The sequence below is a fragment of the Jaculus jaculus genome, chromosome 1 (assembly GCF_020740685.1).
Source record: "Jaculus jaculus isolate mJacJac1 chromosome 1, mJacJac1.mat.Y.cur, whole genome shotgun sequence".
In the NCBI taxonomy this organism is placed as follows: Eukaryota; Metazoa; Chordata; class Mammalia; order Rodentia; family Dipodidae; genus Jaculus; species Jaculus jaculus.
In genome coordinates this window covers 308826518-308842049 of record NC_059102.1, presented here as the reverse complement: position 1 = coordinate 308842049, position 15532 = coordinate 308826518, and the positions used below count along the sequence as shown (strand labels likewise).

At 46.0% G+C, this 15532-nt stretch overlaps 1 protein-coding gene across 1 annotated transcript; it reads right to left on the bottom strand.

The window, feature by feature from the left end:
- Nucleotides 1-5990: 5990 nt before the first annotated feature.
- Nucleotides 5991-11855, bottom strand: Creg1 (cellular repressor of E1A stimulated genes 1). The gene is made up of 3 exons (XM_004658822.2): nt 11511-11855; nt 7503-7622; nt 5991-6179 (listed from the first exon to the last, which is right to left on the bottom strand). Exons 1-3 carry the CDS (start codon nt 11853-11855, stop codon nt 5991-5993), a joined length of 654 nt encoding a protein of 217 aa, XP_004658879.1.
- Nucleotides 11856-15532: the final 3677 nt, after the last annotated feature.

The following is a 15532-nucleotide window of genomic DNA, read 5'->3' as shown; positions in this document are numbered from 1 at the left end:
AACAAGCTAAACAGCACCTCTTCCTCTGAAGAAGTGTGACTTTCAGTGCCATGTCGTCTCTCCTCAGGTGACCTGATCCGGGCACTACAGATGTAAAGCAGCTGGTGGAGGCATCAGTCATGGTTGAGAGCGCTGGTTTGGGAGAGGAATTTGGGCCCTGACTGGTTGGTGCCTGAGTTGACTCTGCTTAAAAAAAGAGTATCAGCTGGGCATGTTAGTGCACACCTGCAATCCCAGCACTAGGAAGGCAGAGGTAGGAGGATTGCTGTGAGTTTGAGGGCACCCTGAGAATACCTAGTGAATTCCAGGTCCACCTGGGATAGAGTGAGACACTACCTCAAAAAAATAAAATAAAATAAACCAAAGCAAACAAAAATATACAAAATTCCCCTTTTATGCAAACCCATTTTCAGGCAAATGAAAGTAATTCTTTTTTGTTTGCATGCTGAGGATCAAGCCCAGGACCTTATGCACGCTAGGCAACTAAGTACTCTGCTAAGATATGTTCTCATTCTCATTTTTGTGCTCTCTGTTTTTCTATGTGTGTGTGTGCACATGTGTGCGTGTGTGTACTGAAGGAGAGTGGGAGAATCCTTATACTGTATCCACTTAGATAGGAAATCAAACCCAAGAAAAGGTTTTTGGACTTCTTTGGTTGTAAGTAACATGACTTTAGAACGTTAAGTTGTATATTTTTAAAAGTATGCTCTATGTTGGTTCAGCAATAGACCAGACTGTCATACCCAAGTGGACGTGAATAGGAAGTTCCACCGCTGAGACGCACAGGCCCCTCTCTGCACAGGCTTACTCAGGAGGGAGCTGGGGGCAGACAGCCTCCCAGCAAATTGGCTGCCAAAAATAAAGAACTTGTACTGAAGTACCACCAGCGCCAATGGGCAGTCGAAATCTGGCACCTGTTCCTTGGACAGCACCAGTGGAAAACCACTTGGAATGATGAAACCAAACTTCTTTGATTATGATCAGCATTTATATACAAAAATAGCTTCAAAATGTATTTTTCAAAGTCCAGCAACCATTATCTTCCCCAAAAAAATCCAACATAGGACCAATGTTATTCTGTAAACAAGCAAGCAAATAAATCAACCAACACGTGACAGAAAGCTGGCTAAGACTCTTGGAAACTTCTGGAGAAAAAACTCAAGCCCTTTAGGCATGTATAAGCCATTCTAATGAACTTCACTTGTGAGGTTCGACTCACCACATTCTCCTTCACCTAGAATGGGGAGAGAAGAATCCATTAGCTGGGTTGACAAATCTTAAAAGTTTATTCATGGTAGAGAAGGACTAAATAAACTTGTAATCCAGATGTTTAATTTTGTGTTAATTTTAAATACTTTGGAGTACTGCTTCAGTGCATTAAAATGCAGATTCCTGAGTTCTGATTTCAACAGATACAGGGCAGGGACTAGGAATCCTCATCTTAGTAATTACCTCCCCTCTCCATGTACAATTACGACATTTTGACTTTGTTTTTTTCTTGAGGAAGGGTCTCATTCTGGCAGAGACCAACTTAGAACTCACTCTGTATCCCAGACTGCCCTCCAACTCAACCTCAACCTTACCTCAACCTCCCAAACAGTGGGATTAAGGCATAAACCAACATACCCAGAAATTCTGACACTTTAGCTAATGCTACTGCAAAGCTAATAAATCAAATGCTATGATCACTGTCTTTATCTCACTAAAAATTTCTGAAGGCTTCAATGGTAAAAGCAGTTGCAAACAGCAGTGACTGGCTAAGCCCTAATGATACTGAGCCCAGCTGGGGGATGACCTTGTCCCCTCCTTCCTGTTGTAACCACAGCCACCATCAATCAAGAAATCCATGCCCAAGCCTAAGGACCCCGGTTCGAGGCTTGGTTCCCCAGGTCCCACGTTAGCCAGATGCACAAGGGGGCACACGCATCTGGAGTTTGTTTGCAGAGGCTGGTAGCCCTGGGGCGCCCATTCTCTCTCTCTCCCTCTATCTGTCTTTCTCTCTGTGTCTGTCGCTCTCAAATAAATAAATTAAAAATAAAAAAAAAGAAAGAAAGAAATCCATGCCTAGAGTCTAGAGGGATGGCTTAGCAGTTAAGGCATTTGCCTGCAAAGCCAAAGAACCCAGGTTCAATTCCCCAGGTCCCACGTTAGCCAGATGCACAAAGTGGCACATGCATCTGGAGTTCCTTTACAGTAGCTGAAGGCCCTGGTGTGCCCATTATCTCTCACTGTTTCCTTTTCTCTTCCTCTCTTTTAAATAAATAAATAAATAAGAAATCCATGCCTGGATAAAATAAAGACGCCCAGGTAAAGTTCTTTCTCTGCCTCTTTGTAGGAAATAACTTGGGTGTGCCAGCAGTGACAAAGAAGGCCTTGCACACACTCTCTGCCATTCAGACTTCATGGTGAAGGAGGCAATCCTTATTCTTACAACTGCCAACTCAAAGGGTGACAGCAAACACATCATGAAGTCGTTTAAACATTCCAAGTTCCATTCACATTTGCACATGTGTTTCATGTGGCCGACGGCCCAGTGAGACACGGTACTCAGTGAGGTCTCAGGTCAGCCCTGACCAGCAGTGCCTACATCCATTCTTCCTTGAGATGTCAATGGAGTGCAACAGCTGCCACATGCCGAGAGCTCTGTGCTATTTAGGAAAATAGTATCTTCCAATTTGAGGGAGCTCTGGGAAGCCCCCACATAAGTGGCTCCCAAAGAATGTGTAGACCCTGGCCTTCACGAGTATTACTGTCCACTCCCCGAACTGGCACGGTTTTGGCAGCAGATGAGAGTGGGAGGCTGGGGGAAGGGCAGTCCCACTCCCAGACTCTGAAATCGCAGTTAGTGATCAAAGGCACCTGGTGACAGGGCGGCTTTCAAGCACCTCCTCTCCTATTACTGTGTCAGAGGTAGAAGCCTGTACTCGGGCCTTTGGTCCTCCCCTTGGGACCAGGAAAAAATGTTCCATCTCATCTCTGAGCAGCAAAAAAACCCGTACTCGTCTGCATAACAGCATGGGAGCCCTTGTGTGGCTCGCTCAGTGTGGAGACACGGGGAAATAATTTTCCTTGCTATTAAAGTAAGCACTGCCCTGGGCACGTTATTTACACAGAGATAACTGCACTTCAGAGACTGTGATGTCCCATGAAGGTAAATTTGAACCTCACAGAGCAGCATGTCATTTTTCCTGTCACCCTCCTGGGTAATGTGGACCATGCAATTGCAACCTCCACAGTCCTATCAGGAGGATGCTCCTGCAGCCCAGGGGAGGGTCAGTGGCTCATGCCTCTCAGGCACCCCCGGAGCAAAATCAATGCCAGGGCTGCCCGATTCCTCACTCTTAAGACGAGTTGAGAGCCTGCCTCAGTCAGCCCACCCACCAGCAGCCGCATCCTCAACACCTGCCTGCTGTGGGCTGAGCAATGTCCTCAGGCCTACCTAGAATAAAAATTAAAAAAAAAAAAAACAAAAAAAACATAAAATGACCCTGAGCTTTGCCAATAACAAAATGGAAGTCAGAGTGGAGAGTGCACAGTTTAACCCAGACTAGAGAAAGACGACCCTGAATGCCATGAATCTGACTTCCAAAGTGAGCCATGACACAGGACCTCATTTAATCCCATCACCCAGATCCTCACAGAGCTGTGGATCACTGCAGACAGGAACAGCATTAACAATGACCCTGGAGAGGACCCCCCCTCCCCGCCCCCTGCTGCAGCACATGGTGAGGAGCTGGAGGAGGGCTCTGAGGCTCGGACTGGAGCTTGAATCCCAGCACTTCCTGGCTGGAAAACGCTAAGCAAGTTCCTTACATTCTGCCCGAGTGTGGCATTTTACAAAGGAGCAAACAGCACCTACCTCGCAGGGTGCGGAGGGAAGAGTGAACACACGTGAAGCAGCCAGCCAGCACTGGCAGAAATCCTTGCTGCACAGACTCTGCCTCCAGTTGTTACTGTCCTCATCACCTCCTGCTAGGCCCGTGTACCCCTTCCTCTGAACCCTAACCTCACTCCAGATCTGATCACCCCCTTCTTAATATCTTTTATTTACTTGAGAGAGAAGTAGCCACTGCAAATAAACTCAGACCCAAGCATCACTTTGTACATCTTGCTTATGTGGGTACTGGGGAATCAAACCTGGGTCCTTAGACTTCATAGGCATGAGCCTGAACTGTTAAGCCATCTCTCCAGCTCCCTGGTCATCCCTTCTTTCTGCCCCTGTCCATCTGCAGATGGCAATACTTCTCCATAAGCTTTTCATTTCCTTTTTTTTTTAAAAAAATATTTTATTTATTTATTTGAAAGAGAAAGAATGGGCGTGCCAGGGCCTCCAGCCACTGCAAAAAAAAAAAAAAACTCCAGAAGCATGCACCTCCTTGTGCATCTGGCTTACATGGGACCTGGGGAATCAAGCCAGGGTCCTTTGGCTTTGAAGGCAAATGCCTTAATTGCTAAGCCATCTTCTGCTGCCCAGCTTTTCTTATCATGCTAAAGATTGAACCCAGGGCCTTGACCTTGCTAGGCAAGCACTCTGTTGCTGAACTATGTTCCCCCCTTAGTAATTGGGTTTGTTTTTGCAGTATTAGAATTGAAACCCAAGCCCAGGGCCTAGCACATACCAGGCAAGTGCTGTATCACTGAGCTGCGTCCTTAACCCCTTTCTCCTCCATTCTCTCTCCTGGCCTCTTGGTCTCAGCTGCATCATCCCTCAGCATGTGCATCCCTGTGGATTACACCACATCTCCCCAAGGGCTCTCACAGCTCTGAGGGCCGATGACTAAAAGGTCACTGGTTCACACTCAGATGTGGAACAGCCCTAGTCTAGAGCACCAAGTCAGACTCTGAGAAGGACATGCCATCTCTAGTGTCTGTCTAGGGCCCAACACACACAGCCTTAAATGGAGTCTCAACCTGATAGCCAGACCTGCAAGCAGAGCTCAGGGGAGGTCTGTGAACTTGGATTTGTTTTTTTAATTGAGCACTGAAATTTACCATTCCCTGCAATGGTGACTTTAGGCAACAAACCACACTGGTGATATGTATCTGTGACTATTTCCAGTAGCAATAAAGAAATCACAGAACCCTTCAAGTCACGTTATAGCTGTGCTTGTACAGATGTCTGAAAATATTGTCTCCAGTCTTTACTACTTTGAAAGTAAGGTTACAGATTTATTCCTACATTTTTTTCCTTTATTTTTTTCCCTGACAGGATTTCATATAATCCAACCTGGCCTTGAGCTCACAATGTAGCTAAAGATGACCTTGAACTCCTGATTCTGCCTCTACCCCCTAAGTGCTAAGATTACAGGCATGTCATTACTAGATCTTATATATTTTTTTTTTAATTTTTTTTTTTTGGTCATTTTTTATTTATGAGCGACAGACACAGAGAGAAAGACAGATAGAGGGAGAGAGAGAGAGAATGGGCGCGCCAGGGCTTCCAGCCTCTGCAAACGAACTCCAGACGTGTGCGCCCCCTTGTGCATCTGGCTAACGTGGGACCTGGGGAACCGAGCCTTGAACCAGGGTCCTTAGGCTTCACAGGCAGGCGCTTAACCGCTAAGCCATCTCTCCAGCCCTCTTATATTATTTTTATTTACTTACTTATTTTGGTTTTTGGAGGTAGGGCCTCACTCTAGCTCAGGATGACCTGGAATTCACTATGTAGTCTCAGGGTGGCCTTGAACTCATAGCAATCCTCCCTCTGCCTCCTGAGTGTTAGGATTAAAGGTGTGTGTCACCATGGACGGTTTGATCTTATATTATTTAATGTGAATCTAAAAGTTTACCAATTCCATATCACACCTTTAAAATTTTTATAAATATATTTCAAGATAGAGGGTTTCCTTTGTAATCCTAAAATATTCTTTTGAGAGGGGTCATAGCTTGCCCAAAAGGATCATTGGCATATGAAGTGATTAACTATCTTGGCTTGGAAGGCTAAGGACCACTAAGAACTGCAACACTGGAAAGGTAAAGATGCACAATACTTACTGAAGTGTGACATTAAAATATTCTTCAGGGGTCACTATTTTTGGCCCACCAAAGTAGTCCACGACCCAGATATTGGTTATATTTAACTTAGCAAAGAACCAGTTATGGCTTGAAGGCCAAGATTTCATCTCAGGGTGTCGAATGAATAATGAGTTCTTTGCAAAGTCCACTTCTGTTTCATTCACCTAAAGAACAAACATAAAGTCAACATTCTCATTGCAACATCATTTTGGTTTCTCATTTGTTAAAAACAAGTGGTTCCAACATTCTACAGATCCTGAGAGTTTATTTAGTTGTAAATCCTGGTCTTAAGAACCAAGGCTAAAAGGAGCTTGAAGAATGCAGACAGCAATGATGAGTTCGAGGTTGGCAATTACAAACACACAGAATAAAGTAAGAAACTGTCACATCAATTTTCACTGTTCATCAGTAATTCCGATTTATCAGAATAACGTCACAGGGCACTATAATAAAATGACCCATGCCTGAGCTGTAGACCATAACGCTTACCCTACCACCTGCACATAGCATACTGGCATGAAGGGTGAAAAATAGCCCAGTGGAGCCCGAGAGTTCTCTCCTTCCTCCTTCCAGTTAAAGACACTCAACCACAGAGATAGACCCACGGACAATTTTCAGACCATGAATCCAACTTCACCTGTGATTCATGACTGACAAGGTCAGAAAGCATCAAATGAATGCCCATGGCACCTTGTCCACTGTCCCACCTGTGATCTTGTTTGTTTGTTTTTTTGTTGTCCGAAGTGGGGTCTCTCTCTAGCTCAGGCTGACCTGGAATTCACTAAGTAGTCTTAGGGTGGCCTCGAACTCACGGCATTGGTCCTTGCCTCCTACTTCATTTCAGTCCGTCTGTCTTTGTCACTCCCTCATGTTGTTCACTGCTGCACTTGCCAGGCTAGTGAGTCTACAAACTTGTGAGAAAGTCTCCTGTCTCTGCCTCCCATCTTGCTGTTAGTATGCTGTGATTCCTGAAGCCTGCCACAGCTTCTGGCTTTTAAGGGGGTTCTGGGGCTCTGAACACAGGGACTCAGGCTTCAGCAGCAAGCGCCTTATCTACTCAGTCATCCCCCAAGCCGCCTTCCAGTTTTTAGTAATGGATATTCCTCCTGTTGGCCTACTTGTTCTAAAGCATCACAGAAACATGCAGACAAGGAGCTCAGATATGCTGCGGTACAATGAAAACCATGATGGAGAGCAGTGCCTCTGGCTGGGCAGATGCTCCTCAGCAACAGTAATTGTATACACAACTTTTATAATTGTTTTATCTGTTCGGCTGTAGAAAACAGTCATTTGCCAATTAGCAACACCTTCATGACAGGTATTGATTAGAACCTTTAGTTTCATGAAATTAGTTTTTATATTAAAACACATTCTAATTGTGTATCTCACTCACAAGTCAACTGCAGTTTATCTGTAAGGATCACTTCTTTCATTATTAACATGATCATGTTCTTCTGAAACCATCCTTTCATGGGGTAACTTTTTACCTTGGTCACAGTTCCTGACAGTATTGTGTGGACACACAGGGGACTCTGAGGATCAAATTCATTTTTCCTGCAGAATTCAGTCTGTGCCAAAGACATGGTCAGCGTGGCTTGTGGATTTTCCTGCAGGGAGAAATTAAGGTCCTTTTATGTGAAAAATGGTTTCTGGAGAGGGGATAAATCTCACAAGTTACATACATAGTGTCCCCTGAGCTGCATCATTTTCCCACAAAACTGAACTGTTAAAACACCACTTCCCAGTGGGGAAAAACACTCAGATAGAAACTGATCCTGACCTCCCCCACACAAAGTATACATGTGGTAGGGTGATAGTTAAGATTAATGATCGTATAAGAATTGTTTTATCATAGCTTTGTCTCAAATCTGGAATTTTCCATATTCATTAGAGAGATTATAAGTACAGACCACCCAACAGCAGGCCTGGGGAGAGCCCTCACAGAAGTATCTATGGGGGTACACCCTAATAAACAAGTGCATAAAAACATCACAGTTGCTCAAACTACAGAATAAGCAAGAAAGTAGCTGAGTCATGATGTTTGGTTATCTCATGGTAGCAGAAATTGTCATGTGATCTCAGAACTGGAGAAGTTACTTGTTCCTGTTCCCATAACAAGAGAATTCTTGCCTCAGATTCTGAACACTGAGCAAAAAAAAAAACAACAAAAAAACAATCTTTTCCTACTCATAAAGGCCTTTTTCACATATAACTGCAAAATTCACACTGTTTTCACAAACTATCTAGCTCTTTAAATCCCAAGCATCTTTGTGGAGAATTGCCATTCCCAATGATCCATCAAAAATGCTGAGTCAGAACTCACTGAAATTAACCAAAATGTTTTGTTGTCTCCCAATTACAAGGCAAGGCATGATGGGACTACCTCCCCTGGCTATCCCCTCAAAAGGGCGGGGGGGGCGCTTAGGTAAAGGTTTCTCCATTCTGTGAGTTTTAGATGTAGTTGAAAAGTCAGAAAATCAGAGCCAGGCATGGTGGCACACACCTTTAATCCCAGCACTCAGGAGGAGAGGTAGGAGGATTGCCATTAGTTCGAGGCCACCCTGAGACTCCATAGCGAATTCTAGGTCAGCCTGGGCCAGACTGAGACCCTACCTCAAAAAAAACAAAAAAACAAAAAGAAAGAAAAAGAAGTCAAAAAATCAAATCAAAACTTAGTGTAAAAGTCGGGTGTGGTGACACATGCTTTTAATCCTAGCACTTGGGAGGCAGAGGTAGGAAGATCACCCTGAGTTGGAGGCCAGCCTGAGACTACCTAATGAGTTCCAGGTCAGCCTGGGCTACAGTGAGACCCTACCTCGAAAAACAAACAAACAACAAAAACCAAGATAAAGAGAAGTCAAAGGCAGGCATGTCTAACTATCAAACACAGTCAAGTGTAAGAGACAAGGAGATATCAGGATAGCCTGGGCGGGTTACAGAAAAGAATAAGAGCCTCGTAATTCAAAACCAGGGCAGAAGTGGGAAGAGATGTTGAGGAGGGAAGATGACTGAAGAGCCCATGGAGCAGGGAAAGTGAATAGCAATAAAGTCAGTGGATGGAGGGAAGGATCTGGGTGGGGGGTGAAGGTGGCTCAAACCTAAACTAAGGGACCTAGATTAGACTCTGTAGGCCAACCTCCAACAGTGCTTTCCAACAATACCCTCAAAATTCTGCTTCTTGGCATCATTCTACACCCAGGCTTTTAAACACCATGTGGGGAGGATGGCTGTGAGTTTGAAGCCAGCCTGAAACTACACAGTGAATTCCAGGTCAGCCTGGGCTACAGTGAGACCATACCTTGGAAAACCAAAAAAGAAAGAAGACTGGGTGGTTCTTGAGCAGCAGCAGTGGATGTATGATGTATGTAGCACAGTGTTTGTGGAGAGCAATGCTATGACAAGGATTTTGCTGCTGTAAACCTGGCGGGCAGAACAGACGTTCAAGTACTTTCAGGCATGAAATAACAAGGACTTAGCCAAAGGATGGTGTGGTAGAAATAAGAGGAAGGAACAGGGATGGAAACAAAGGGTTTGGAGAGGCACCGAGAATTCCAAATACATTTACTGAGAAAATAATAATTCCACTAAGCAAGATGCAGTTCAAGCAGGGCTAGTTTCAGGAGGAAGAGGAAGAACTGGTTTTGACCCCTGGATCTGAAGTGTAGAAAACTAAGTAAAATTGACATGGCAAGAAGCACTTAGAGCCGAAACATAGAAGAGGTGAATAATACACGTAGACTTGGAAGTAAATCCAAGTGAAGCCATGAGCATGTACACAATATTCAAAAGATCACAAGAATGAAGGACAGACTTTGGGACTTGACTTATTTTCAGTAGGTGGAAGGGGAGTACTCAGAGGAGAGAATGTCCTATCTCAAGACAGCCAAGATGGAAGATAGGCCAATAAAAAAAGTCTGTGTGCAAAGAATCAAGGGCAAGATTTTACTTCTGGGCCCTGCAGCCAGTAGCATACTTCTACAAACATTCACTACACAAATATGCCAGAGAAAAAGACCATACAGGACCCTACCTCACCACCTTCTCCCAGTGACAGACATCAAGGCATTTTACAAAGAAGTGGCCACAAGTCTGGGTCTTGCTCCTTCCAAACCATTGTACCCTCTCCACTGGGTGGACACAGAGGGCAACTTGGTGGTCAAAAGGAAAATCAGTGAGGAGCCCAACTCTGGCTAGTTGAATGGTAGAATAGGAGTCAAATCCTTACGTGGCCACTCTCACTACCATTGTAGAAACCTGAGCTTCTGAGTAAGTTCCTCACTGCTACTATTTCTTTTTTTTTTTTAATCAATTTTTTGTTGTTATTTTTACTTATTTATTTACTTGAGAGTGACAGAGAGAGAGAAAGAGGTAGATAGAGAGAATGGCGCGATAAGGCCTCCAGCCACTGTAAATGAACTCCAGATGTGTGCGCCCCCTGTGTATCTGGCTAACGTGGGTCTTGGGGAATCAAGCCTCAAACCAGGGTCCTTAGGCTTCACAGACAAATGCTTAACCGGTAAGCCATCTCTCCAGCCAACTGCTACTATTTCTTTAAAAAAGCATCAACCATTGGGCTTTAGCTGATGGTCATGTGGTCACAGGTGAGTCCCTACCCCTTCGAGTCTCAGTGTTGTCACCTCTGCAACGGGGGTGACCCCACAGCTCTCTAGATCCCTCACAATTATAGACATGAGAATGTATAGCAGAGATGCTAGTATTCTGAAGGCAGATGCTCCTGAGGAGAACTTGGGATTGGCTCCTGACTTTAGGAATAGCGGAACTGTCAATTGAGCCTGCTTTGAAGAGCACTAGAAGAGACGACACTGCACGGCATTTAGCAGGCGCTTTCATCTCAGCTTTACCAAATAATGCTGGGCTTTCCCAGCTCGGCCACAACGACCCTCTACTAAGTCAGGCTCCATCCCTGAGCACTTGTTTGGCTCTTATCTCCCAGGCTGCCAGTCTGTGAACACACCTCTGGGGCATCGGAGATCCTTCAGAGCTTGGCCCTGTCCTAGAGGATGGCGCAAGGGAGAGGAGTCAGCCCTCCACCAGTCCAGCCCTCTGCCGAGGCCACTGTGCAGGGTGTCCACGATGATGCATTAGCTTCCTACTGATGGTGGAAAAAAATTAACTAATGAGGAGAGTTTAGAACGAGAACCCCTAAGAAGTCAAGTATGCGAAATGCCTCACTATCCGACAATACCTATGCTTTGAAAACGGAGACACCGTGCTCCAAGATGATTCAAGACAACTCGGGGGCGAGGTGATTCAAGCCAGCTCCTGGCAAAGAATTCAAACCCTGGGCGGGTGGGAACTTCCAGGTAAATTGCCCAACATCTAGGATCCTCGCCCGGCCAGTGCGGGGCAGAGAGTCAGGTCAGGTCATGTGAGCCGGGTTCAAGTTCCTCTCTCTAAAACAGCCTGGGCTCAACTTGGGCGAGTGTGACCGGCCGGCTCGGTGGCCTCCAGCCGCCGCAGAAGGGAAGGCTCACCTGCAGGTTGCTCACGGACTGCTGCAGCGGGCTCAGGTACAGGTAGGGCACGCCGCTGCCCGCGCCCGGGGGCCCGTCGCTGAGCGACAGGACGTCGGCGAAGGACCAGCCGCGCACCGCCTCCAGCGTGGAGATGGTGGCCAGCGCGCCCCAGTCGCTGACGTGCGTCACGAAGCGGGCCACGCGCGCCGCGTCCTCGCGGGGCGGCAGCGGAGGCAGCAGCCGGCCCGTGTCCCAGTCCCCGTGGTACCGGCCGCCGCGGCCGCTCACGGGCGGCACGAGCAGCGCGGGCGCCAGCAGGGCAGCGAGCAGGACGAGCGCCGACGCGCCGGGACGGCCTGCCATGGCGGAGAGCGCGCACAGGCCCGGCGCCCGCGACCTCCCCGGCTCGGGTTATCCACGCGCCACGCCGCGTCCGCCCCCCCCGCCCCCGCGGCCAGGCCACGCCCCCTCAGCGGGAGCCAATCAGAGCTGAGCACACCGGAGGGGGCGGGACCCTTGCTGACCGGAAAAACCTGTTGGATGAGGCTTTTTATCCCCGCCCCTTATCAGCTCCGCCCACCACCCTTTCAGGTTTGCGGACTAATCCCACAGGGGGTGTTGGTTTTGTTTTGCTTATGCGCTGGAAAGCAAAGTCGAGGAGAAATGAAGCAACTTACGTCAGCAACGCGGCTAGGAAGAAGGTGACATCTTCACGCACTCCTTCTTGTAGAGTCTTTGGAGATGCGTGTCTGGTGTCCGCGAAAAATACTGCATTTTCTACGCTCCTTTCTCTGTCGACTCTCCGTCGGCACTGAGCAGCGAGGCTCAAGTTCGGGAACTTACAAACAACTGGCCCAGGAGTGTCCCAGACACTAGGCGATGGGGTCCATTTTCAGTGTCCCTTGTACGAGTTTGACATCCCTGGTTTGGAACCTGCTGTCATCCAGCTTGGTTTAGTCATCGGCTTCATGCTTGTATGCATTTCTGGCCCTCAGGGTTCCTCCAACTCCTTGGGAAGGGGTGTGCCCTTTGAATGCTTCTGGGATGATCGCTTCCTGTTTTCAGGGGGGTGTGCCCTCAGTCGGCTACCCCAGGAGTTGGAAAATAGGCTCATGTGGCCTTGACCACATTCTTCATCATTTTAAACTGTTGTCACATCTTTTCAGAGAGCTTTAATCTTTCTGATCTGGGCCGAAATCCACACTTCCATTGTTGTGAAGGCTGCGAGATGGTGCCAATACAAAGGTTTGTCCCTTGGTAAAACTGGACAAACTGGCCCTCTGAGGCTGCTTGGTCTAACTGAAGTAGTTTCCTTCAGAGGCTCTGTTCCCGTCGTGTGTGCTGGTGTGGACAACAGGTGTTTGAACCAAAGTCCCGCCTCCACTTCCTGTCACAAGCCCCGCTTCTGGGTAGTCAGCCAACTTTGTGAGGCTTCTGAGCAGAACTTGTGTATGAGTAGCCGAACCATGCGCTCTTTATGGGAGTCTTGGGCTCCCCCTGGTGGCCAAAGGGAGTCTCACACACACTGGTTTCCACGTTCGGCTAACGACCGTCAACAAGCCTCAATTGACCAAGTTTATTCTCTTTTCAAACACTGAATTTGGAAAAACTTCAACCTAGATGAAAGCTAATGTAGAGAAACTCAAAATGAGGAAAGTTAGGCACATCACTACCAGAATAAATACTACAGAGCTGGAGAGATGGCTTAGCAGATAAGGTACTTGCAAAACCTAAGGACCCAAGTTCAATTCCCCAATACCCGTAATAAACCAGATGCACAAGGAGGTGCATTTGTCTGGAGATCGTTTGCAGGGGATAAAGACCCCAGTGCGCCTATTTTCTCTTTTTCTCTGCCTCTTTCTTTCAAAGAAAGAAAGAATAAATAGTACAAATGTTTGAGTGTTTTCCTGTTACTAACATTTCACTCTTACTCTGTTAAGGACAGGGCACACATAACTTAACATTTTGACTTCTACTGTCAGGTTTGCCACCACAAATCAAATGTGCATTAGTCTTTTATCTCATTTTGGGGCCTCAATGTTCTCATCCAAAATGAGGCGTTGGCTGGGGATATAGCTCAGTATTTGCCTAGTATGTATGAGGCACTAGGACCCTTGGTTCAATTCCCCAGCACCCCAGAAATAATATGGAAATTAGGTGAGATCTGATACCTCTTCCAGTTCTCCATCCGTTTTTATGTTAGCATGCAAAAATATGAGACCTTTAGCAGTTTCAGAATATGAAACATTCTTTCATTCATTGCTATATTACTTATTGCTAACATACCAAATAACAATAAGGCTTGTTAAAGTGCCATTGCAAAAACAAAAAATTCTTAGAACTTGCTTTCATACACGCAAGTGTGAGAAGGAGGTCTACAAACCCTCCAGCTTCGAGGATGTCTCTTTAGTATCTATCCCTGTACCGACTGGTTGTTCCCTATGATCCAAATGCCTTTCTCTCAGCTGCTGGTATGACTGCCTCTGTCCCATTCAGACCTCAGTGATTCAGGTGTCACTTTTCAAAGGTACCTCAGACCACAGCTCCTTAAGCTGTGGGTTGTAACCCCATATGTGGTTAAATAAATGAATATGAGGGGGTCATGAAAACTTTGGCAACAGTAAAAGGTTTCTGAATGTACAATGACCAAAAATTAATTTAAAAATCAAACATGCTTGGCTAGAGGGATGGCTTAGTGGTTAAGGTGCTCACTGCAAAACCAAAGGACCCAGGTTCGATTCCCCAGGACCCATGTAAGCCAGATGCACAAGGTGGCACATGCTTCTGGAGTTCATCTGCAGCAGCTGAAGGCCCTGGCACACCCATTCTCACTCTCTCTCTCTCCACACACATACACATATATCTGTCTCTCTCTCTCTCAAATAAAATAAAAACAAAAAGTTTGAAACAATCAGACATGCTATAAATCCCAGTAGTTCTTGCCAGGGTTGCATTGGGGCCTCATTGCAGCCTTGGCTCTGACCACACAACAGATGCACTTTACACTGTGCATGCTGTCACACCACTCAAAGACAAGGAATACTGCCTGAGAAACCTTGGCTCAGATTCAAGACTATTGCATGCCATGCTTTTAGTAATGTCTATACTGTGCACACAAAGTTTTCTGTTCTTGTAGAAACATAACACATCAATTACAGAAAACAAAGATTTTAAAATATTTAATCATCATTCATTTCATATATGTGTCAAATTAATATATCTTTGAATTGCATAGTATTATTGATTTTTAAAATTGCAATTTGAGCTGGGCATGGCGGTGCACATCTCTAATCTCAGCACTCCAGAGGCAGAGGTAGGAGGATGGGCGTGAGTTTGAGGCCAGTCTGAGACTACATAGTGAATTCCAGGTCAGCCAGGGCTAGAGCAAAACCCTACCTTAAAAAAAAGTTGCAAGCTGAGTTGCTGACTTGTTTCATAAAAATTTATTCAATCAGATGGAGAGATTTATCAGTGGTTAGGACATGTGCCTATAAAGTCTAATGACCAGGGTTTGATTCCCCAGAACCCACATAAAGTCAGGTACCCAAAGTGGAGCATGTATTTGGAGTTTGCAGTGGCTGGAGGCCCATTCTCTCTCTCTCCATCTCTCTGTCTCCCCATCTATCTGCTTGCAAATAAGTAAAAACATTTTGTTATTTATTTGAGAGAAAGAGAATGGGTATGCCAGGACCTCTAGCCACTGCAAACTCCAGAAGCATGTGCATCTGGCTTACATGGGTACTGGAGAATTGAACCTGGATCCTTAGGCTTCTCAGACAAGTGGCTTAACTGCAAAGCCATCTCTTCAACCCTAAGTAAAATATTTTTTAAAGATTATTAAGGGCTGAGAGATGGCTTAGCAGTTAAGGCACTTGCCTGAGAAGCCTAAGAACTCATGTTTGAATCTCCAGGTCCCACATAAGGGTGCCAGGTAAGCCAGACACACAGCGATGCAAGCACGCAATGTCACACATACACACAAGGGAGCACATGCAACTGGAGTTAGTTTGCAGCATCTGAAGGCCCTGGTATGCCCATCC